Raw genomic sequence first — 24423 nt, 5'->3', positions numbered from 1 at the left:
CAGTTAATAATAATTCCTGAGCATGACCGGAGTGTTTCAACCTACAAACTCCTCTGAAGGTTCTCTAGCCTGCCTGACAGGATTGTCCGGCCACATGTGATTGTTCACAGCCTCCCAACCGTGAGAGGCACGAGATGCTCTGAACTTTCTAAAAACAGATTCTTTTGAGAAGTTAGAAAATTATTAGTATAGTATTAGTGGGCTAGTTAGAAATTATACTGGTGGAGGGTTTCATTGTTGAGCCAATATTTGCTGCTACATATCTCTTGCTCCTTATACACATTAATGAATATATAGAAGAAATAAGTATTAACCTTTGATATTAATCACATTAGACCTTAGGCTAAATAAATTCTACACCCTCACCCTATAGGAATGTAACTTCATCTGGTACCTTTGGAAGGTGGCGTCTGTTTTAAGAATAATCACCCCTGGAGAAATAAGTGTCCTGGTTGACTGACCGCTGTCACAAGGAGAGGGTCATAAATTGTCAGCAGGCCCCCTGGCCAGAAGATGATGTAACACCCCTAAGACCTCTGTATACATTTGTATGAAGCACCTAACTTTAATAAAAGTCAGGACTGCTGACCCTGCATGACTTTTGTATAAACATCTCAGTGTATAAAAGTAGACCATGGAAAATAAAGAATGGGATCAGTTCCTTAAAAGACTGGTCTCCCCATGTCGTTCTTTCTCTCACCTGGCTGAATCCCCATCTGGAACGTGGAGGCTCGTCAAGCCTACTAATTATGCCTGGGCTTCTAAGATCTGACCGGGGAGGCCTTAGTGTCTCCTCTCCTTCAGGAGAACGGGAGGACGCCTGCGGCCTACGTAGGTGACGTAAACTCCTTGCCCTGGAATTTTATTAGCTTTCCACGTAAGCCAAGTTATTCAGCCTTTTCTCCACTGAATTTTCCTACTGAGCTATCCTTATTCTATTACTCTTTATATCTCTAATTAATATTTAATTAAAGCTATCGTATCCTGATCGCTGAAGCCGTCTCTCCTTCGAATTTCCCTGGATCCACCGGGGCTGGACCCCGGCACTGGACCTTCCAGCTTGGGGATGAGTAGGATCTGATTCTGATCACACTGACATGAAGATAAAGCAGCAGCTGGTTGCAGGGGCTGAGACAGTCAACGACCCAGGCTCAGAATCAAGGGTGGAGGGTTGTCAGAAGGTGTAAAATTCTGATTATATCATGATGACAACAAGATGAAAATAAGCAGAACTGTCAACAGAAATTTATTACTAAAAATAAAACCAAGTTGAAGTTTTTCCCAGGAAAGCTGTCACCATGGGAACCTCTGCGACAAAATGTGTTAATTTACTATCTTCTTCACTCCTGAGTTGCTGCTTTCTTCTATATTGTCTAATTAAGCTAAAATACCCATCCTGATGAGAATGATGTGGTATTGACTCCTTTTACTTCAATCCGAAGACTGAGATGGGCTGCACGGTGACGGAGACTTCAGGTGCTGTAGGTGAGCGTCTACCAAGGGTTCATGGGTCAGGAACATGGGTTGGTAAGAAGACACAAAGGCTGTAGGCTGAAGCTCCGGGAGGTCCAAGGATCCTGGAGAAAAAAATTCCTTAAGTTCCACTGCTGCCTGGGAATCTTAGGAGACTGGCTTGATCAGACACACACATATCCTTTTAATTCTTTCAACTCGTTTGCATCTGTCAGCCCAATTCTGCCCTTGTTTGATGAGACAGGACAGATATTTACTTTTACAATGAAGCAAACTGGCTGAAATACAGCAAGTGGTGCTGGGAAAGCTGGAGAGCCACATGTGAATCAATCACAACCCCACACCCTACACAAAGAAAACTCAAAATGGTGAAGACTTTATATAAGACACGACACTATAAAACTCCTAGAAGAAAACACAGGCAAAACATATGACATAAATTGAATGTTTTATGTTTTCTTAGGTCAGTCTCCCAAGGCAAAAGAAATAAAAGCAAAAGTAAACAAATGGGATCCAATCAAACTTAAAAGTTTTTGCACAGCAAAGGAAACAATAAAACAAAAAGACAACCTATGGACTGGGAGAAAATATTTACAAATGATGCGACTGACAATGGTTTTGTTTCCAAAACATACTAATAGTTTATACAGTTAAAAAAAAATTAAAACCCAATTGAAAATGAGCAGAACATCTAAACAGACATTTCTCCAAAGAAGACATACATATGTCCAATAGGCACATGAAAAGATGCTGCTGCTGCTGCTAAGTAGCTTCAGTCACGTCTGACTCTGTGCGACCCCATAGACGGCAGCCTACCAGGCTCCTCTGTCCCTGGGATTCTCCAGGCAAGAACACTGGAGTGGGTTGCCATTTCCTTCTCCAGAAAAGATGCTTATCATCCCTAATTATTACAGAAATGCAAATCAAAACTACAATGATGTACCACCTCACATTAGTCAGAATGGTCATCATTAAAAAGTCTACAAAATAATAAATGTTGGAGACTGTGGAGAAAAAGGAACTCTTCTACACTGTTGATGGAATGTACGCTGGTGCAACCACTGTGGAAAACAGTATGGGGGTTTCTCAAAAAACTACAGAGTTATAAGCATGATCCAGCAATCCCACTCCTGAGTGTACACCCAGACAAGACTATAAGCCATGATCCAGCAATCCCACTCCTGGGCATACACCCAGACAAGACCATAACGCAGAGAGATGGGCACCCCTATGTTCATAGCAACAGAATAGTCAAGTCACTGACAGATGAATGAATGAAGATGTGGTATGTAAACATAGAATGGATATAATGCAGCAATAAAAAAGAATGAAATAATGCCATTTGCAGTAACATGGATGGACAGAGGTTATTATACAAAGTGAAGTAAGTCAGAAAGAGAAAGACAAATACCATATGATATTGCTTATATGCGGAATATAAAATACAACACAAATGAACATATTCACAAAACAAAACCAGACTCATCGACATAGAGAACAGACACGTGGTTGCCAAGGGAGAGGAAAGGATTGGGAGTTTGGGATTAGCAGACTAGACATGCATACTAGTATGTACATGGATAAAATGTATGGATATTTTACGGATGGATGGATAAAAACCACCCATAATGGATAAAAAACAAGATCTTAGTGTATAGCACAAGGAACTATAGTCAATATCCCGTGACAAAACAGAATATAAAGTATATATGTATAACTGAATCACTCTGGCATACAGCAGAAATTAAGTGTAAATCAACTAAAATAAATGTTAAAGAAAAAAAAGGAGAAAACTCTTGCTGCAATAGATTAACTAACTTGCCTAAGGTTACAGAGCACAGTAGGTAAAGACAGAGAAGTTAACTCTTATTTTCTCATTTCTAGTCCAGAGCTCTCCCTATATGACACCCATGCTGGATCCTCTGATCACTCCACTCATTTGTGGGGGGAATCCATGGAGGATAGGCAGGATCAAGGCCATGGATTTCCTTACTACATGTTATGTTTCAAGTCCCACAGTGAACTTCCCCTTAGAGTTCTGCTGAGGACATCCAGCTTAGAAAATGAGCTTCTCTAAGTTCTCGGTGAGCCCTGCCACCCCAGGATCTCAGCCACGCCTTGAGACTTCTGCTAGAGCTACCTGTGGCTGGAGCAGGGAAAGCCTTTGTCACTCACTGCCCAGGTCAGTGGGCTTCTCGGTGATGAAGGAAGAGGGAAGGGTAGCCTAAAAATGGTCAACTTTCAAACCAGAAAGGAAAAATAAAAAAGATACCTTGTAGAATGGGATCACTATGATCTTCATCGAAGGTGTGTCTCTGAAAGGCTTCAAAGCTTGTAGCTATGTCATTCTCTAGCTGTTCTTGTGGTGGGGGGCTGTCTCCAGGTTTGCACACATCAAACTTCACCCACTGGTAACTGCAGGACCAAAGGGAACATTATTGAGTCGTCCTTTGGCTATTAATCCACTCGTCCCTCCAAAGGGATTAGGTATTTTTTTCTTTAGGGCTCTCCTATATATATCTGAAAAACATATTAACTAACCAAAATTGAAAAGCACACAGACAGGCGTCTCTAGTGACCCTTATTCTGCAGGACTTCCCCATCCATCAGCTGTCATGATGCACAAAATGCTAAGACCTTCAGGACAGCGGGGTACCATCCACAGGCCACAGAAGACAATACTGTGCCTTATGTACAGAAGCAGCTCAGTAAATAGATGAACAAGCAGAGCAGTGACCACCAGTTTAGTCCCTGGCCCACTGACCATGGCGCTTCTTTCAAGGAAATGGATTCGACCCCACTTACTTGACACATTTTCGAGCTCCTGGACAACTCTGGATCAGGTTGTGGATGGTTGGATGAGAAAACCCAAAAAAGTCAGCTCCAGATGGATGCAGGTTGGGTATTAGTTTTCCCCTAAATGGGAGACAGAGAATTTTTGCTTGAGAGCCGAGAGATGAGTATGAACACACAGAGTAGTCTTTCCTGACTTGGAGAGTCTGGAGCCTGTAGCTGCCAAGATACGCCAAGGACATAGGCTAGCTTTCTATACAATAAGGGATCTCTACTCATTAAAAGCAAGAGAGAAGGTCTCACTGTACCCCAACTGACCTTTCTAGCCTGCCTTCCAGTTACCAGTCAACTTACATAGCTGCGCTGATGGTCTTGAGCAGCTCTGCATGACAGGCATCAGCGGAGGAGCTGATGATAGCATTCTGGGGGTCGTCTTCAGGAACAATTTCAAACTGAGAAAGATAAAGGAGCAGTGAGCCCAGTCTTCAGGGAGAAGGTGGCAGTCACACTGCTGTTACTGCTGTTCTTCACTCTGGAGCCTGAAGCAAGGTGTGCCTCTTGTTTAACCATGTCTTGGCTGTTAGACACTCCAAGCCATAAAACAAAGAAAGGCTTTCAACTGTTTGATTCTGCACCCTTTGTTTAACTACTGTCCAGAGGGCAATGCTTAACTTGTTCCATACCTTTCCAGATGCTTTCTTATCCACTAACATATTTATAAGCTATAAGTATAGATGATATTTTAAAACAAATGAGATTGTTCTCCACATAATCTTACATTGATTTTACAGTATCTAGGAAGAGATCTAGGCCATTTTGACTACAAATCCCCATTTCACTTTATTTTTTGAGTTGTAAAATATCTTGTTTATAAAAACAAACTGTTAGATCAAAATTCTACTAATACTGAGGAATTTTTGCCAGGAAAGTATTTTGTAACAAGTGTGATCTAGCTAACAATTCCCTGACAAATTTTCTATACTGTTTAAAGACTTTTGACCAAAAAAAAAAAAAAAGAAAAAGAAAAAGAAAATTCTTTTCTGTAACAGGTTCTATATTTAGTCAGTTAAATTCCTTAATCAGTTTTCTATTAAGTTCAATTAAGCAGTTTCCAGTCTTTCAAAGTTTAATCAAATTATTCCACACAGGATTAATCTATTTTCTGTATAGCTATATATATATACACCCACACACATACACACTATATATATTTATAAATAGTATGTATGTGTTTACAATTATGTGCATTTATCATTTTTTTTTTTAAGAATCCAAAACAAACCCTACTGAGTGGCTTCTACTACTGTTAGTTTTCCTCTGTGGCTATTATTTCACTTGATTCAATTTTCCTGTGTCAAATTTCAGAGCTCTTTAAATTTTGTTAATAATAAATTATCTTGTGAGTAGTTTCAGTCAGAATGGTTTTATTATGTCAGTGACATATGTTGCAAATTTAACATTCTGATGGTTTATACTGATTTCTCAGCTAATTCATGAAAAAACTGTTAACAATTATCTTCGAATATTTCAGGGTTGCTCTTCTATTTGATATTGATCACGCCAATCCCAACCTTTTATATTGTGTGTACACTTATATATCCTATTCGAGCAAAGCACAGTTAAAAGCCTAAAATGTATTATTTTGGTCTTGGGATCTTTCTCTACTTCATTCTTTTAACTGTTGTATAATATTATACAAGGTGGATATATTTTAATTTTTAACCATTCACCTACTGATGGCTATTTAGGCTACTTTTAAATTCTTGCTATTGCAAACAATGTCGCAATTATACTGTTATATGTAACTCTTCTGTTCGCATTTGTGCATCTAAGAAATTCCAGAATATCTAGAAGTATCCTGGACCAAAGATTCACACATTAAAATTGTTGATACTACCCCAGCAGCCTTCCAAAAACAGGAACTTTACAATTTTCACTCCTACTAATGCCATTTGTACTTGTTTTCCTACACGCTGGCCAACATTTGCTATTATCTATCTGATATTTGCGTGAGAAAAATAAGATCTTTTTGTCTTATTTTCATCTCCCTAACTACGAGTGCTATCTGCTCTCATCGACCATCTGCACTGTTTCTGTGAAATACCTGTTTTTTTTTTTTTTTCCCATCTGATTGCTTTTATATCTTAGACTACAAGAGCACTTTATATGGATTTTAATCCACTGTGATATGTTTTCTTCTTGTTTGTTGCTTGAGTTTTAACTTTGATTATGGTGGCACCCCACTCCAGTACTCTTGCCTGGAAAATCCCATGGATGGAGGAGCCTGGTAGGCTGCAGTCCATGGGGTCGCTAAGAGTCGGACACGACTGAGCGACTTCACTTGCACTTTTCACTTTCATGCATTGGAGAAGGAAATGGCAACCCGCTCCAGTGTTCTTGCCTGGAGAATCCCAGGGACGGCGGAGCCTGGTGGGCTGCCGTCTATGGGGTCGCACAGAGTCAGACACGACTGAAATGACTTAGCAGTAGCATGGTGGTTTTTGTCATTCAGAAGTGTTTAAAATTTTAATAGTCAAATCTGTTACTATTTTCCATTATGGCTTCTACTTTTCACATCTTGCTAAAGAAAACCTTTCCCCTCACCCTAGGACAATAAAAATATTGTTCTGTGTTTTAACATATTACAGTATAGAACATTCTATGAAGCTAAAGCAAGTAAAAGTCATACTGGGATTTATAGTCAAATAGATGAAACAGAACTGTCTGGAAACACAACAAAGTATTACATGTATTTAGTATACATTAAAGGTGTCACTTGATGTCAGTTAGAGAAAAAAAGGAAAGCTCAGTCTGTGGAATTCTCCAGGCCAGAATACTGGAGTGGGTAGCCTTTCCATTCTCCAGGGGTTCTTCCCAACCCAAGGATAGAATCCAGGTCTCCTGCACTGCAGGCAGATTCTTTACCAGCTGAACCACAAGCAAAGCCCACTTCACTTCACTTCAAAGGTGTCACTTGATGTCAGTTAGGGAAAAAAAATGAAAGCACACAAGGTACCTGAAAATCCTGTGTGGATGGAGTAATGACTTAATAAAAGAAACAAAAACCCGACAGAATCTGTGTTTTCAAAAACACTTCAGCATTTGTCTTTCAGGGCTCCCTTGGTGGCTCAGGTGGTAAAGAATCTGCCTACAATGCACGAGACCCAGGTTCAATCCCTGGGTTGGGAAGATCCTCTGGAAAAGGAAATGGCAACCCACCCCAGTATTCTTGCCTGGAGAATCCCATGGGCAGAGGATCCTAGTGCGCTACAGTCCATGGGATGGCAAAGAGTTGGACACGACCGAGCAGCTAACACTTCCAGAGGAAATTAAGGACCAGCTTGTGGGTTGTCATTTACGTTCTATTAGGATTCTGATTAGATTTTCCTTAAATATATAGATTTGTTATAAACACTGCTACATCATCAAGTCTGTCTGTTAGAACACTTTCTAAAGAGAAATGCTGCATGGCCAAGGTCATCAGAACTCTCAGCTGCATTTAAGAGCCTTCTAACAAGGATAGGAGCAATGCAGAATTATCCACAAGTGGCAGGCAGGCTCTCAGCTTCTGCTCAAAGCTTCCACCCCATTTTCCAGCCACCTGCAACATCATCAGACAGCGAAGCCTGAAACTCTGACAACAGTCTATCTTCCCCAAGGATCAGAGGACATGGTGTGGAAAAATGAACCGTCTTGAACCACAGCACTGAGAGGATGCGCAGTCAGGGATTTCCCCAGTAGTCCAGTGGTTTACAGTCTGCCTGCTAATGCAGGGGACACGGGCTCAATCCCTGGTCCCAGAAGATCTCACATGCCGTGCAGCAGCTAAGCCCACGCGTCACAACTACTGAGCCTGCACGCCTACAGCCCGTGCTCCACAAGAAGAGAAGCCACCACAATAAGCCCGTGCGCAGCAATGAAGACCCAGTGCAGCTGAACATAAAGGAATAAATTTAAAAAAAAGAGCACGTGCAGGCAAAAGTGAATATGTAGTTTATCTGCTGCCTCCATTTTGGTTCCACCTGAACGGGCCGAGTGTCACACTAATCTTCCCTGAGTGTAAGCCTGAACTTCACACACAAGCAGTCTGGTCAGGCCTCACATGGTCACCACTAACGTGAGGAGCAGAACGGTTCACGGGAAGGGGTGTCAGTCGGGGAATCACACGGATGCAGATTCACATCCCGGCTCCATCACTTACTCACAGAGTGCCTGTCACAGAGAAGGTTCTCAGAACAAGAGGGGAAAAAGAAGCAAAACCCAGCAGTTATCCTTAGGGCGGGTACCTGAGGCTGCGCGCCACCATCCTTGATCTGACAGGTGTACAGACACTCCTGGTCCGGAGCGCGCATGCTGGCCCAGGCCCGAGTGCTGCAGTAGCCCACGGGGTAGATGGCCGTCTCGTCATGGAAGCCAGGTCGGTCGGTGATGATCTGGAAAAGAAAAGATCCCCCCAACTTGCCACTGAGGTCGCTGGAGAACTGAAAGGCCCAGGGTCCTGTGGAAGCCTCTAGAACCACCTTGGGGCTGAAAAGAGTGACTCAGATCAGAGAGACAAAGAGCGCTGGATGTGCAGCCGATGAAAACAATCTGCTTTCCTAGGGACTGGAGGTTTTCAGGGGTTGGTCTGGATCAGCGAGGGACTGCTGCTAATGGGAACAGGGAGGGAAGGCTCAACCCCACTCCCGAATCTCTGCTGCTCCTCTCTCTTGGTCGCTGGGCTCACTCACCTCCCCCAGGCTATACACTGTTAGGCCCCCCAGTCCGATGGGGAACACAGGCCGTCCTGAGGGGTCCAGGGCAATGGGCTGAACCGGCTTGCGAGCACCTGCCTCCATTTTCTTTTTCTTGGATGTTTTCTTCAGAACTGAAACGCAAATCTGGGGTCACCCACTTTAGGTCCCTCCCAATGCTGAGGGGAAGGGAAAAAATTTACACGATGCTAAGAGCAACGAGACAATCCTGGTTCTACGCACACACTGAAAGGGCACATGGGGCTTTTCTCCAAAGCCCTGTTTATCTTTCTAACCCGCCCACCTGGCTGTAACCAATTTCAGCATCAGTGCTTAGGATCTAGAAGCCTTACATTTTGTAAGGCCTCTGGCTTCCCTTATAAGGTCAGCAATTTCCCAAGCCATCCATGTGCTCAGAGGCCACCGAGCCCATTTCCCTGCCTCTAGGAAAGACTGAACTGGAGGCTCCCAGACAGTTGGGAGTGTAGGAGAAGTGGGGGAAGCCATGAACTTCTCTCATTATATTTAATCAGGTCTAACCATGAATCCTCTACCCAGAGTGGCTTGAAGACACTTGGTTTTCAAGGGCTTTTACCAGGGGTGCTTAAGGACCAGTGAGAGTTTACATCATCTCTGTGGCCGAGTGTCTACCAGTCAGGACCAGGTTCTTTTCATTAGTTGCTGAGCCACCAGGACAACTGATATCCTCTCGCCAAGGTACCTTCCAGTTTGTTGTTCTCTTTGCCTTTTTCTTTTTTCTCCTTCTTGGATTTCTTCCCAAATGGTTCCTCAGCCCCAGTGCTCGGCCCAGAGACTGGCCCATTTCCCTGGAGGGTTCCCACAGAGCTGGCCACAGTGTAAGTCAGGGGCAAACTGGAGCTGTGGGAAGGAGCTGCAGCCTGTACGTCCCCTTCGGTTAAGGCTTGTAGCTGGAGGAGCTTCTTTAGCAAGTACCTGAGGTTGGGGAGGAAAGGGAGCAGGGGTATGAGTTTCTGTTTTGTCTCAATTCCATATTTTATTCAAGTACTAGGAAAAGTCACAAGTACATGCAAAGACGATCACATTCACAAAAGTCAAGTTCTTATTAAACCCTGGGAAAAACGAAGCTCCAGAGGATAACACCTCAAGAAGCTAAGGATAAAGGACTACAGTGCATCCCTTCTGCATATGGAGAGCATATGGTGAGCTCTTCTAACTGGATGCTGGAAGATGTTAGGCTTCCAAAGGGCACGTATCATGAGCTGCTCACTCAGAGTACTCAGTCGCTCAGTCGTGTCCGACTCTTGGCGACCCCATTAATCGCAGCATGCCAGGCCTCCCTGTCTATCACTAACTCCTGGAGTTCACCCAAACTCATGTGCATCGAGTCAGTGATGCCATCCAGCCATCTCATCCTCTGTCGTCCCCTTCTCTTCCTGCCCCTAATCCCTCCCAGCATCAGGGTCTTTTCCAATGAGTCAACTCTTTGCATGAGGTGGCCAAAGTATTGGAGTTTCAGCATCAGTCCTTCCAATGAACACCCAGGACTTGTCTCCTTTTAGATGGACTGGTTGGATCTCCTTGCAGTCCAAGGGACTCTCAAGAGTCTTCTCCAGCACCACAGTTCAAAAGCATCAATTACTACATACTGAATATTTGTAGGAAAAAAAATGTAGTTTTTAATTCCCTGGCTTTTATAATAGCCCAGTTATAATAAGATTACTTATTAGATGTGGTCAGAGGGTTTTGTTGGAAAGATGGAGAGCGCTGTTTCATCATCACAGTCTAACATGACCTGGGTTGCTATGAATCAGTACCACAGGCTGTGAGTTTCTCTGGACCACACTGGTGGCCGGTGCAAAGTACAAAAATCTTGATGGAGGAAAAAACCCCCAAGGGCACCAACACCGTATCAATCACCAAAAATGTGATTCTGAACACAAAGTGACCCCAGCTCACCGTCTCTCTTCTTTTGCTTTAAGAAATTTTTCCTCAAGACGAGCAATTTCATCACAAATAGCAGCATTTTCCTTGAAGAAAAATTTGGAATATAATCACACAAAAGGAATAAAAGATCAGAGTATGCTGAGAAGAGGAGCTATATTTCAAATCAAAGAGCTATGTGTTGCTAGGGAGAAGAGGAGCCAGTCTACAGTGCAAACTGTAAAGAAACCTGTAAGTAGGTAGGGCCAATTTCTACTATGGGCAGAGTAGTAATTTGGAAACTGCACCACCTTCCAGTGAAAAGTGGGAGTTAGTAAAGATTTTGCCAGAACAATACGGCAAAGTAGGGTGTCCCAGAAAAATCAACACATATGGTCACTTTAATTAGGGTAGCCTTCAGCAGTGAGAAGGCCATACTGCTCAAATCTATAGATACTTTACCTCAACCCTTATAACCATGGGGAACGTCCTCATTCCCAAGTGCCTTGACTCTTAGGGAGCTTATAAAGCAACCTAACCCAAAGCAAAGCATACAGTAATGAACCTTAAAGAGAAAAATCTGGATGGAACAAAATGAAGTCTAGTCTATAAAATTTTAAACTTCACAACCTATTTATATGTATTCAAGCATCATTTTTCTTTACTGATGGCTCCATTCATCTCTCAAACATGAGTCCTAAGGGGACTGTTTCAATCTGGATGTTCCACAGTTGGGACCTCAAACATTGAACGATCAAAACAATACCTTTTTTCTTCACAAAACCTTCTTCATGGGTCTGATGGAACCAATAGTCTAATAATAATACAAGTGCCAAGCTTTAGGTACCGCTAATATTTAGGGATAAAAGAAAGGCAACATCAATTAGATACCAAATCCTTTAAATTCTGCTTTTCTTACTTCTCTCCAGTGCACATAGCAGGTGGCAAATAAATGTCCTCAGAATAAGTGTTCTAATTTCCAAACCTTTCCCTGTGCGTCCAAAAAAGCTAAGGGATGTTCAAATTTTGGTATGCGAAGAGGTAAGGTGTTGATTCACATGTGGGAAGACATTTGAGATACTTGCTATCTCCAAGCACTGAGCTGAGCTTGAGCAAGCCACAATATCGTCTAACAGTTGTGGCTGGCAAACCAGAAAGAGTTCATTCAATAAACCCCCTGCACCTACAATAAAAGATCAGCAGAAAACTCGGAAAACTCACAAGAGAGCAGAAGCGGGGACTATTTAAAGTTTCATGTGCCTGTTCAGGGAAGGGGTTGGCTGTAGGTGTGCGGAGTGCGTGGGAAACAGGTTGCGGTAATGAAGTAATAAACTAGAATCAGGTGTTTGACTTGTTGGAGTCAGGGCTCTGCCAGAGTTCTCAAGTTTCTTTGGAGAACCAAAGGCATTTCCAAGGATTCTATGGCAATAAGGATAATGACTAAAGCTTACTGACACATCTTCTAGGTACTGGCCCCTTAACTTTCCTCATTTAATCTTCATTAACTCAGCAAGGTAGGTAGTTATTAGCGCTCATTTGTAGACAAGGAAACAGAATTACAGGAATTACGTAATTCGCACAAGGCTAACCACAAGTAATGTACCCTGGAAGAGCTAACATTCTATTAACACTGCCACTCTGGGAAGGAGAACAGTTCGGGGAAAGATTTCGCGAGTTAGGAGAGGCTAAAGGTGGAGAAGGCCCGAGCGCCGGCATACTTTATTTTATTTTTTTGGTTCGCCGGCATACTTACAAACACCGTGGCTTTGGCTGCTCTGCGCAGCCGCAGGTACTTGAGCCGGTACTTTTCGTTTTGGCTCTTCTTCGGGAGCTTTTTCATCCTGGCCTTGCTGGACTGCAGCGGGTCTCGCGGCGAAGAGGCCAGGCTGCCCAGCAGGCTCATGGTCCGGCCCCGCTACGGGGGCTCCAGGGCGCGGCCTGCATCGGCCCTTCCGCTGAGGAGCGGCCCTCAACGTCGCTTGGTCTGGGCTGGGCTGGCGGGAGCGGGCCTCTAAGAAACGACCTCTCTAGAAGGTTCACCAGGCGCCTGGCTAGGCCAGAAATCCTGTAACCGAACCGACTCGAGCTCCAGGCGCCTCCTGCACTTCCGCATCTGCTTCGGAAGTCAGCCGCGACCGGAGGTTACGTCACGGCGTCAACCTCACGTAACTTCCGGTGCTGGAATCCGGTCTCGGCAGGGCGGATCCGCGGCTCGGGAGGCGGAGGAGAGGCGGGGCTTGGTGAAGAGGGAGAGCGGTTGGAAACGACCGACCGTTTGAGACGTTGTGTACATGTGTGTGTTTAGCTGAGGCTTGTTACTGTTGAGCTAAAGACCAACACACAAAAATCACACGGTTCCTAAGCCCGAAGTGTTTTAGCACCTCTTTCCCACATTCCTTACAGACTGGCCTTCCCCGATTGTACGACGCGCTGGAGCGCATAAAGGGACTGCTGTTGTCTTTGCTTCTTTTCTTCATACAGCTCGCATAGATGTTTCCTGAGGGCCCAGTACGCTGTCATTTTACTGGGATTACAGTGGTGAATAGAAAAAAGAAGTCCCCTGCTTTCAGATTAGAAGGTAATGGCACCCCACTCCAGTACTCTTGCCTGGAAAATCCCATGGATGGAGGAGCCTGGAAGGCTGCAGTCCATGGGGTCGCTGAGGGTCGGACACGACTGAGCGACTTCACTTTCACGCATTGGAGAAGGAAATGGCAACCCGCTCCAGTGTTCTTGCCTGGAGAATCCCAGGGACGGCGGAGCCTGGTGGGCTACCGTCTATGGGGTCGCACAGAGTCGGACACGACTGAAGCGACTTAGCAGCAGCAGCAGCAGCAGCAGCAGCAAGGAAGATGGAAGATTTAACCGGCACTTTTAATAAGGAGCTTGCACTAAGTAGGCACTCAGTATATATTTGCGTAAGGAAACCAAAAATATGTTTCTGTGCTTAAACTTATATAGCTCTAACTCTGTAACCAAGGTCTGCCTAAAATCATCAAGTAGAATAGACAGTTCTTTAGAATGCGGTATTGGTAACTGTACTGGGTTGGAAGGTAGAAGGCTTGCAGTATTCCCGCCCCCCCCCCCCCCCCCCCCCCCCCCCCCCAGCCATGCCACTATCTAGAGTGAGCCTCTGGGTCCCAGGTTTCTCAAAACTGAGTATGCTTTTTAGAATGATGAGGTGAAAGAGAGTTATAAACTGAAAGATTCTGTACTGATACCTAATTACTGTTGTGTATACTCAAAATTTAGATTTCTAGAATTGTGTATGGAAATTAAGAAAAATATGTACACTGTCAAAACAGTAAGTTACTGGAGAAAGACCTGAAGCTTAAATAAGAAACTTATGATCAGCTAAAAAAAAAAAAAAGAGGTTTAGGATAAAAAATCCAGGTACTTCATTTCTGGAAATTGTTAAGAATAGTTGCAAGAGTCCTGATAAAATGGCTTTCCCACAGAGAGGTTATGAGTCCTTTATCTCCATCTGTAGTGTAAGCTGCCCCATTGGACTTCATGTTTCTAGTGTGCTTTTACAAACATACTCAAGGCAGCCTTATAGATTCATGTCAGGAAATTGCCTGGAATACTTTCAGCCGACCAACTAATCATGCTCATGCCTTTCATACTATAGATTGGCACTTTACCTTGGAACCTGAAAATAGGTTGTTCTAATTGACAGGAAGTTTTCTTTCTTCTTTTTTTAACCTTTATTTGCTAACTGCCTGATTTATTTGATGTTCAGCTGTATTTTGTCCTTGCAGGCTTTGTGATCTAACTTTGTTTTCACTATTCCTCCGCATATATTACATGTATCCTACCTAGTGGGAGGGAAAGTACTGTCATTTATCTTGGTTTGCAAGCTGCTCTGGCCAATGGATTTCTGTGGCATTTACATTAACATTTTATTTTTCATTAGAAATACTTCCTTATGATTTACAAAACAGTTCATGCAAAATTCAGAAAATATAAAGATTTTTAAAAATTCATACATCTGCCACATGAAATGAATCATTTTTAACACATGTTTAATTTTTTAAATTGAAGTATAGTTGATTTACAATATATTAGTTTCAGGTGTACAGCATAGTGATTCAGTATTTTTGCAGATTATACTTCATTTAAAATTATTACAAGATAATGGCTATGATTTCCTGTGTTATACAGTACATCCTTGTTCATATCTGTTTCATATGTAGTAGTTTGTATGTTTCATGTTTTAATGCACATTTACATAGGTTAGATGATACTGATGTAATATTTCCTCTTTTGTTCACTTACCACTGTTATAGTCATTTTGTAGTGTTATTATAACTTCTTTATAAATGTAACTTTAGATGGCTGCTTAATATTCCAGTTGTGGGGTAATAACTACATAATTATTTATTTCCATGTTTGACTTTTTTTTTTGTTTCAAACTAGTTTATTTAAGGGTTCCAGTTTCACTCCTCAATGAAGTGAAAGTGAAAGTCACTCAGTCGTGTCCGACTCTTTACGAACCCGTGTACTGTATAGTCCAATAGATCTTATGTATTTCTCACATGCTTCTTTGCTCTTTAGTTCATCTAGTTCTGAAGGGTTACCAAGTGTTATCTTGATCAATCAACCATCTTCATATCAAGATTTGTTGACACATCCTGGATTTTCTGCTAGAGCTTCATTCATTTCAATTATTTCTCCTGATGGAGAAGAGTAGAACTCTCTAGTAGCTTTTATGCTTTCCAAAGCATCAGAGTCCTCTTGTTCAATTTTTTCCCGACTTCAGGCAGACTACAGCAAAAACACCTCCCAAAGCTTCTTCTTCCCTATGTATTCAGAAGAATATTTATTTATTAGTGCCTATGATGACACAGCCTTTAGGTAACTTATTTAAGAGGAAAAGACAAGTACATGGGCTATATTATACAGTGTAATAAGTTTTATCTCAGAGGTAGGTATCAAATGATATGGCAATACTCAGTTAGGGGAGGAGCGTTTTCTGCCCAGGAAACCCTGGGCAGATTTTGAAGGAGAGCATGGTAAACTGAGTGTTTATCCTAGAAAGGTCATGGAGTAAATACAGTGGGAGAAGCCTGCCTCCATGAATAGCCTGTAGAACTTTCTCCCTTTTTACAATGTCTAGACTTCCAGTTTCAGTGTTCTTCTTGTCATCATATTATGCTCTAGATGTAATATATATATATTTTTTATTCTTCAGCTCCAACTTTCAGATTTGTTTCCATGTGATGATTTTATCTTCTCATCTTTGGGATAACATGATATAGGATGTTCGACTCAGCTAAATCCAAGCTTAGCAATCCTAACATGGGTGTTTTTGTATATTAGTGCATGAGGCTTGTGAAAAAGGGGAGAGATTTTTACTTTCCGTAGGACTTCTTGCTTCACAGTTTCTTAACTATGGATTTTCATCACACATCCCATGGGTGAGATGTTTAGGTTTTGAGGGTTCTAAGCCAGCCAATAAAGTCATGAAATCAACCACGGTGTCAATGTTGTGCTTCTGGGTGGCTGTGTCCTTCAGCGCACAAAGGACACTCAACCAGCTAAAAGAGACGAGCTCAGAGATGTTGGCTCGAAGGAAAAGAAGGATCACATTGAGGTCGTTGATGGGACAGCCCAGCATTTTTTTGCTGAGAAGATCAAAAGCTGGGAGCATCTCATAGATGGAGAGGAGCCGTTTGTCCCACCGGCAGAGCCGTGTGAGGTTGTATAGTATCACTGGAACCAACAGGGTGTAGATGGCTACGCTGGCGAGACTGACAATCTGGAAGACAGACAAAGAGGTCAGCCTGCATGTGATGAGGTCGGGGATGTGGGTCTCATCATGTAGCAGCCCTGTCTTGACGGAACAGCTGAATTCCTCTTGGAAGAAGATGTCCAGGTGAAAGTGGCCCAGGTACAGGTAGGTGGCGGAGGTGAAGAGGAGCAAGAGGGCGTTCCTCAGGAGGTAGGTGGCCACCAGTGAGTGTGAGCGCTGCTTACAGGCCAGGTACCGCTCCAGCAAGGGGAATTCAAAGTACCGTTCTTTCCGAGCCCTGGGCAGGGGAAGAAAGCGGCCAAGTTTAGGAAGAAGCGTTTAAAACTATATCCTGAGGGGGGCTTCCCTGGTGGCTCAGTGGTAAAGAATCCACCTGCCAATGCGAGAGACATGAATTCAATCCCTGGTTTAGGAAGCTCCCACATGCCGAGGAACAACTAAGCCCCTGTGCCACAACTACTGAGCCTGTGTTCTAGAGCCTGTGAGCCGCGGGCTTATTTGTCCCATGGCATGTGGAACCCGCATATTCCACAGCTACTGAAGCCCATGTTCCCTAGAGCCTGTGCTCCACAGCAACAGAACCCACCGCAGTGAGAAGCCTGTGCATCACAACTAGAGAGTTGCCACTGCTTGTCACAACTACAGAAAAGCCCATGCAGCAATGAAGACCTGGCACAGCCAAAAAAAAAAAAAAAAAAAAAAATCAACTGTATCCTGATGTACTTCCCTGGTTGCCCAGTGGTTAATACTCCATGCTTCTAATACAGGGGTCCTGGGTTCGATCCCCGGTCAGGGAACTAGATCCCACATGCCGCAACCAAGACACGGCACAGTCAAATAAATAAATAAAATTTAAAACAAAAACAAAGAAACTATATCCTGAGAGCTGCGTGGGGGAAGTAACAAAATCTGTGTATCTAGCATGGTATTCTTGGCTCACAGAAACATCTGTCTTTTTTGAGCATAACCACTCCTTTCCCCCAAAACAGGTATGTGAGTGTATCTTAATTCTCCAAGTTATGAATGCAATGCAGTAAACCCAGCGAATGATCAGTGAGTAATAAATGACCGATTACTCTGGATTTCTGCCTAGCAGGGCAGACTAAATCTGTAAGCTGAAGCAGGATTCTTAGGAAGCACTGATTTATTAAATTAGCCTTGGACTGGGGTGCGGGGTAGCAGGGATTCTAAATTACCATGTTCTGGTTTTCAGTCTGCTTACTTTGTGATTTTTAGGTCAGTTCATTCATTTTATAAAAATAAGTGTGCTTACAAGTGTTTGTTGAGAGTTGTATTTAGGTATATGTAATCCAGTCTCTGCTCTGAAGAAGCTTGCTGCCGCCAAGTCGCTTCAGTCGTGTCCGACTCTGTGCGACCCCATGGACTGCAGCCTACCAGGCTTCTCTGTCCATGGGATTCTCCAGGCAAGAACACTGGAGTGGGTTGCCATTTCCTTCTCCAATGCATAAAAGTGGAAAGTGAAAGTGAAGTCACTCAGTCGTGTCGGACTCTTAGCGACCCCATGGACCGCAGCCCACCAGGCTCCTCCATCCATGGGATTTTCCAGGCAAGAGTACTGGAGTGGGGTGCCATTGCCTTCTCCCTTAAGAAGCTTACAGTCTGGCTTTCAGGGAAAGGGCAGAGGAGACATGCAAATATGAAATGAAAATAATGCTTGACTTGTTGCTAAAAGATAGATACAAACCACAGTAGTTGTAAAAGTTAGGAGACAGACCACAGTGTGAGCTGGAGTGTTCAGAAACATCTCTGGAGAATGTTATTTTAGATTGGTCTTCCAAAGGTAGATAGGGTTCAGAAAGATAGACAGGGGAGGAGCTTTTTTCAGAGGATAGAAATGTGCACAAACTGGGGTTTCAAATCTTAGCTCAACTGTGCTCAGATGGGGCCTGCCCTGGCCACCCAAATTAAAACTGTGCCTCCCTCCACCTCCCAGCCTTCCTGAGTCCCTGACCCTGGCTCAGTTTTCTTTATCCACTTATCTTCTACTATATAATTTATTTGTGTGTATGCTCATTCATTGTCTGCTTACCCTCAATACAATATTACCCCTTCCTCCCTCAACACACATGTACACAGACATCTCCATAGCACCCAGAGCTGTGTCTGGTGCTCCATAAATGACAAATGAGTGCTTAAATGAATGAATGGCTTGTTTGGGAGAAAGGAAGGACACTGCCCAGGGGGCATGGAAGGTTTCCATTACTTGGAAGTTTGAGAGAAGCTTGACAAAGTAGTTGATGACAGTGTGTGGAGGGCCTAGGAAAAATATTTGGGAGAACTTGGATCTTTTTTCCTACAGGCCTGGGAGAAGCCATTCAAGTTTCTGTAAAAGCGATCTTTCAGGACTTCTCTAGTAGTCCAGTGGTTAAGAGTCTATCTGCTAATGCAGGGGACATGGGTTTAATCCCTGGTCCAGGAAGATTCCACATGCCATGGGACAAATAAGCCTTTGTGCCACAACTACTGAGCTCGTTTGCCCACCCTAGAGCCTGTGCTCCACAATGAGAACCACTGCAATGAGAAGCCCGCTCGCTGTGCAGTCAAAAACTAAAATAAATGAATAATTTCAAAAACCTCAGTAGAGATTTTTTAAGAAGTGGTCTTTCAGAGGTTAACCCCTTTGTGACATTTTGGGTTCACCTGTAAACTGGAGGCACACTCCTTTTCCCTCTCCCTGTACAGAGATGATAGCGCGTTAATGAGGTGATGTGTTAAGCACTTTGAATTCTAGAGAAGGATGGCGCAGAGGAGAGTTTCAAGATTACCCTGCAAGGTACCATTTTAGTGCTCGACAGAGTCTTTCGGAAAGGAGTGGAGGAGACAACTCACTTCTCCAGCTCGTCCCAGAACACATCAGTGTCTGAGCTCTCCTGTCGGATCTTCAGCATGTGCTGTACCAGGCGGATGGCGCGGTTGTAGGACTTGTCCAGCTCGCTAATGATGAACAGCAGGTCCGAGCTGAGGGCCGGCACGGCTGCATACTGCCACAGCAGAACCGGCAGGTACATGGCCACGGCCAGGGCCAGCAGCGAGTAGGGGAGGGCCTGCAGGGGAAGAGAAAGCTGAGGAGGGCAGCCCAGGGTTGCCCAGACCTTGCACCCTTGCAGAGAGAGTGCTGAGGGAGGCATCTCATTCTCTGATTCCTGTCTCAGAAGGGGAAGATAGAGAGAGAGACAGACAGACAGACAGACAGAGACGGGAAGGAAGGGAGGGAGGGAAGAGAAAGAGCACTAGCTGCCTGTTCCCACCGCCCATGCATGTTATCCTGGGTTGCCACCTAGAGGTCATGGCCATGGTCATTATGTCAGTCTAGGGGAGAGCACCTTATTCCCAATCGTCCACTTTTCTTGCTCTGACCACTCCAGATTCTTAACATCAGACATCCAGAGTTCACTAGCTTTCAAAATGCTGCCAGGGGCTCTGACATGGCTTTTATTTCAACTCTTCAGAGAGGAAGTCAGAGCCCCATTTCCTCCATGTAGTCTGCCCACTACCCCTCCCCACTGCCCCCTCCCGCCGCTCCTCCTCACCCCCATATGCAGTGGCTTTTTCTCCTCTCTGGATTCTTGGTAAGACCAAACTACACATCAGGCACTGTCTTGGATTCCTTGGGTGCTGTGTCTGGTCTCTGTGTGTGGAAGCTGATGTCAAGGTGTGTATAAATTTGGTGTTCTTCATTATAATGTTTGCTCCCTGAGATGAAGGATTTTTCCTTATGGTTCCTTTTCACACTCACCACACCTAATAGGTTAGGCCTACTATTTTGCACACAGTAAAAACTCTACTTACAGAGACTTAGTTAAGGACATGTGTGCTGGGTACTGATTATGCATTTTTCATTCAGGGTCAGGTACTATCAGTATTTCTATTTTATAGACAAAGAAACTGAAGCATGAAAATGTTGAGAAACCCCCACAGGGTTATGTGTCTAGTAGGTGAGTGAGCAGGATTTGGATCCAGGCAATTTGATTTTGGAGTTTAATCCCTTAATAAATGGGCTTCCCAGGTGGCTCAGATGGTAAAGAATCTGCCTGCAGAGCAGGAGATGTGGGTTCAATTGTTGGGTCAGGAAGATCCCCTGGAGAAGGGAACAGCTACCCACTCCAGTATTCTTGCCTGGGAAATCCCATGCACGGAGGAGCCTGGTGGGCTACAGTCCATGAGGTTATAAACAGTTGGACATGACTGAGCAAATAACACACACCTTTAATAAATACTTGACTATAGCTTCTCCGAACTATAGTTTGAAGAAAAAGAGGGAGGGTGCATATTTGGTTGTGTGTGTGTGTTTCTGAACTAAATGAGAGACAGGCTAGGAAAGTCATATCAGGCCACGAGAGAAAATGGGAACATTTTCACTCCTGTCTAAGAAATTATATTTCTTGAAAATGAACTCTTCACCCTAGAGCTTCTGTTTCAATAGGTTTAAAGTGGAGCCAGAGAATATGGGCTTAAAGAGCTCTCAGGACATTTCATGATTGACAATTTGATTCTCTTCTGACATGTAAATCCCCGCTGCAGTACTTTGAACTTGTTACTGTCTAGATCCTGCTTGAATACTTCCAGAGACAGACACCTCATGAACTCTTTCTATGACGTCTCTCTTTTTTTTTTTAATTAAACTTTTTATTTTATATTGGAGTATAGCCAGTTAACAATGTCATGATATTTTCAGGTGGACAGCAAAGGGACTCAGCCATACACATACATGTATCCATTCTTTCCTAAACTCCTCTTCTATCTAGGCTGCCAAATAACATTGAGCAGAGTTCCCTGTGCTATACAGTAGGTCCTGGCTGGTTATCCATTTTAAATATAGCAGTGTGTACACGTCACTCTTAAACTATCCCTTCCCCCTACTTTCCCCCTGGTAAAATCTCTGGTTTTGTCTGGGTCCTAGAACTGTGGCTTGAGGTGTAAATTGTTATAACTATCATAAGCTGTAAATTGTCATAACTAGAAAACGCTATGCGTGACCTCTGTTTAAAACTGTAAATTGTACATACATATTACTTCTGCTCCCTCATGAAACCTCACTAGAATGACAATAAAGGGATCCCCCCATAATCCTATAAGGACAAGGAAAATAGAAGAGGAGACAAGAGTGACAGTGTGTTGAAACCTGGGAAGCAGTTGTGTAATAGAGGGTACCAGCCTGCAGAGAGGATGCGGTGTTGAGGTAGGGGCCACAAGCTACTTTTCACCACGCACAGAAGCAGAAAGGCTCAGGAATGGGAGATAACCAGATACGTCTGAAAGTGGGGATACAAGTGGAGCTGGAAACAGGAATACTGAGAAAACAGACCCGCAGGTCCTTTCTGAAACATGATGCCCTCAGCCAACCACCCTTATGGTTTATTCTTTGGAAATGTTAAATCAGACAGATTCTGCACTTGGGTCCATTGAGGGCAGGGGGTCATACTGAGAATGGGGGCAGGGGGCAGTGAACTGTGTAAGTACTGGATGTTGACACCCACAGTTGAGTTCCAAGAGGATTGGCAGACAAGCTTGATGCCAACTGCCTGCTGCCCCCTCTGCACAAGTTAGGGACTGACTGATTCTTTTTGGGAAAACTGACCAGTCCAGAATATCAGATTGCAGCTGTTATCAGCTGGTATTTGAGGTTTTCCTAATGAAATGGCCCAAAGAGGTCCCTTTAAACTGACTGCTTCAACCCGAGGCAGTCAGATAAAAGCGAGTGAACAAATATATGACCAGATATTCAAAGAATGCCTGAAACATGAAAGTCAATGACCAAAATAAAATGGCAGGGGCAGGCAAGGAGAGAACATAATGACTCAGTTCCTCCCCCTCCACCCAGCTGGTAGAGCCCCAGCCACTTTACCTTGTGAGGCCAGAGGGATTTTGTCTTGGACTGGCCAGACTCATCCTGTTCGTGGTGAACCAGGGAGTCCCAACAAGAACTGTCCACGTAGGCAGCCTGCCGGATGCTGAAGTTACTGGGACAAAAGCAGCTGATGGGAGACCCTGAAACAGGAACAAAGCTTGAGGCAGCCCTGGGTAGGGGTGGAGGAACAGGGAGCTGGGGGACAATCAGTTAAGAGCTTTCCAGGGGTCACTTCCAGAACTCTGACCATCTCTGTATCTGTCAGGCACTGTCTTCTTCCCAGGCCCTAGCTTTCTGGGTGAATGAAGAAGAAGGGGGAGGCTGACACATCTCCCTGGGAAAGTTAGGGAGCTCACTATGCAACCAGAAAAGAGAGCCGGAAATCCCAAATCTGAGGGACTCCCCTGGTCGCCCTGTGGGTAAGATTCTGTGCTCCCAATACAGGGGGCCCGGGTTCAATCCCTGGTCAGGGAATTAGATCTCACATGCTGCAACTAAGACCTGGCACGGCCAAATAAATAAATAAATATTAAGAAAAACAAATCCCGATTCTGAGAAAGCTCATGTTGTCTTTAATAGAGGTGGCAGATTTGCTGAGTTAATCTAGTACCTGGACCACTCAGTACATGTATTTGTTAGTGTTTCTGCTCAGGGCTGGGTTCTTGAAGATGAAAGAGTGGATTTACTGAGCACCTTTGCTGCTGTCAGACTCTGCCAGGCACTTAACATGTGTTCTCCAGTCAATAATCCAGGAGGTGGTGAGTAAGAAAACGCCCCAAGAAGATAAGAGATTTATCTAAAGTTTGGCTAATTAAAATCTTTAGAGGTCCTGGAAAGACGATATGACTCTAATGTCTTTCGTCCACATGAAAATCAAAACAAAACTAATTATTGCAATGATTTCAAGCATACTAGAATTAAGGCTATTTTTATTGCAAAATTTTGGAAATGACTTTCAAAGTTTTTCTGAGTCTCAGCTTCGCTGGCATCCTAAACAGATGCATAATCTCCCTTTTGGGTGATGCCCGGCCCGAGTCACGCGATCTGGACAGGGTGGGGGCTGTCTTGCCTCAGGGTCTACTGGGGCTTGGAAGCCACTCACCAGAGGAGAACTCCTGGGCAAAGGCCAGTGACATCAGCAGCAGGGGGAAGCCCACGGCCACGAACTTGACCATTCGGTCCAGGGGAAGCTCCAGGCGCAGTCCTTTGAGGCGGGGGCCCTTACGGTCAGGCAGCAGGGCATCCGAGAGCATGTACTCTGCAGCTGTGTGTGCGAGCGACATGCTGCTGTCGGTTGAGCTTGGGCCCAGGGGCGGCAGAAGGGGGTCCTGGAGAGGGGGGTCCCAAAGAGTGGAGACCTGGTAGGTGGCAGCTTCAGGGAGCCGGCTTTCAGCAGACGGCCCTTGCAGCCTGGGCCTCAAGAGTATCTGTGTGAGGAGCGGGCACTGGTTCTCTAAATAACTGGCTAGGCCCTGAGCCAGGCACCTGGTAATTAGAGGGAGGCATCGCCCAGTGGGTCGTTACTGGAGGAGGGTCGGGTGTCGGCTGGGGCTGGTGCCAGGCCGCCCTCGGGACCGTCGAAGGCAGACACAGTCCCGTGGCTTTAAGCTGCCCTCTCATTAATCAAGTATTTTTGGTGGGGTGGGGGAGAGGAGGAGGGCTGTCAAGCAGGCCCCCTGTGTAATTGGTGTGGAATCTGGGTGGAGATTGCTTAAATGTGTGGAAGGCCCTCATTTTGTGGTTTGGGGTGGGAATGGAGCCCCCAGGACTCTGCTAGGGTTGCGGCTCCTACATAGTATTTGTCCCAGTGATGATTTTTGCTTCGGGCACAGGCTCCTTCCCAGAAACTGATCTGTTTTTGGCATTACGTACCCTGCCCTGCCTCTGGTCTGTTTCTA

The 24423-nt window shown here is 44.4% G+C and overlaps 2 protein-coding genes across 3 annotated transcripts; both read right to left on the bottom strand.

Annotated features, from left to right (window-relative positions):
* Positions 1–1229: 1229 nt before the first annotated feature.
* TBRG1 (transforming growth factor beta regulator 1) lies at positions 1230–13059 on the bottom strand. Of its 2 annotated transcripts, XM_006057638.4 has the most exons (9): positions 12655–13057; positions 10938–11008; positions 9721–9953; positions 8997–9133; positions 8553–8699; positions 4621–4718; positions 4279–4389; positions 3746–3888; positions 1230–1577 (listed from the first exon to the last, which is right to left on the bottom strand). In XM_006057638.4, exons 1-9 carry the CDS (start codon positions 12802–12804, stop codon positions 1432–1434), a joined length of 1236 nt encoding a protein of 411 aa, XP_006057700.3. In that variant the 5' UTR covers positions 12805–13057; the 3' UTR covers positions 1230–1431. The 2 variants fall into 2 exon arrangements, with proteins under 2 accessions (XP_006057700.3, XP_006057701.3); XM_006057639.4 differs by lacking the exon at positions 4279–4389 and having other exon boundaries at positions 12655–13059.
* Positions 13060–15032: 1973 nt separating this feature from the next.
* Positions 15033–24090, bottom strand: PANX3 (pannexin 3). Its single transcript, XM_006057637.4, has 4 exons — positions 23628–24090; positions 22523–22665; positions 19507–19721; positions 15033–16933 (listed from the first exon to the last, which is right to left on the bottom strand). Exons 1-4 carry the CDS (start codon positions 23806–23808, stop codon positions 16294–16296), a joined length of 1179 nt encoding a protein of 392 aa, XP_006057699.3. The 5' UTR covers positions 23809–24090; the 3' UTR covers positions 15033–16293.
* Between the last annotated feature and the right edge of the window lie 333 nt (positions 24091–24423).

Source organism: Bubalus bubalis, chromosome 5, assembly GCF_019923935.1.
Source record: "Bubalus bubalis isolate 160015118507 breed Murrah chromosome 5, NDDB_SH_1, whole genome shotgun sequence".
Lineage (NCBI taxonomy): Eukaryota > Metazoa > Chordata > Mammalia > Artiodactyla > Bovidae > Bubalus > Bubalus bubalis.
Note: the sequence above shows the minus strand (reverse complement) of the source record. Positions and strands in the feature narration are given on the sequence as shown.

Bases quoted from the DNA above. Each gene is read 5' to 3' on its own strand.
- PANX3 (XM_006057637.4), bottom strand. From the start codon at position 23,808: ATGTCGCTCGCACACACAGCTGCAGAGTACATGCTCTCGGATGCCCTG. The intron at 19,722-22,522 runs GTAAAGTGGCTG...CTTCCCCTGCAG, and splicing joins AATCCCTCTGGCCTCACAAG to GCCCTCCCCTACTCGCTGCT. The intron at 16,934-19,506 runs GTGAGTTGTCTC...TCCCCTGCCCAG, and splicing joins TTCTGGGACGAGCTGGAGAA to GGCTCGGAAAGAACGGTACT.
- TBRG1 (XM_006057638.4), bottom strand. From the start codon at position 12,804: ATGAGCCTGCTGGGCAGCCTGGCCTCTTCGCCGCGAGACCCGCTGCAG. The intron at 4,390-4,620 runs GTAAGTTGACTG...TCTCCCATTTAG, and splicing joins AAGACCATCAGCGCAGCTAT to GGGAAAACTAATACCCAACC. The intron at 3,889-4,278 runs GTAAGTGGGGTC...TTGGTCCTGCAG, and splicing joins GGAGCTCGAAAATGTGTCAA to TTACCAGTGGGTGAAGTTTG.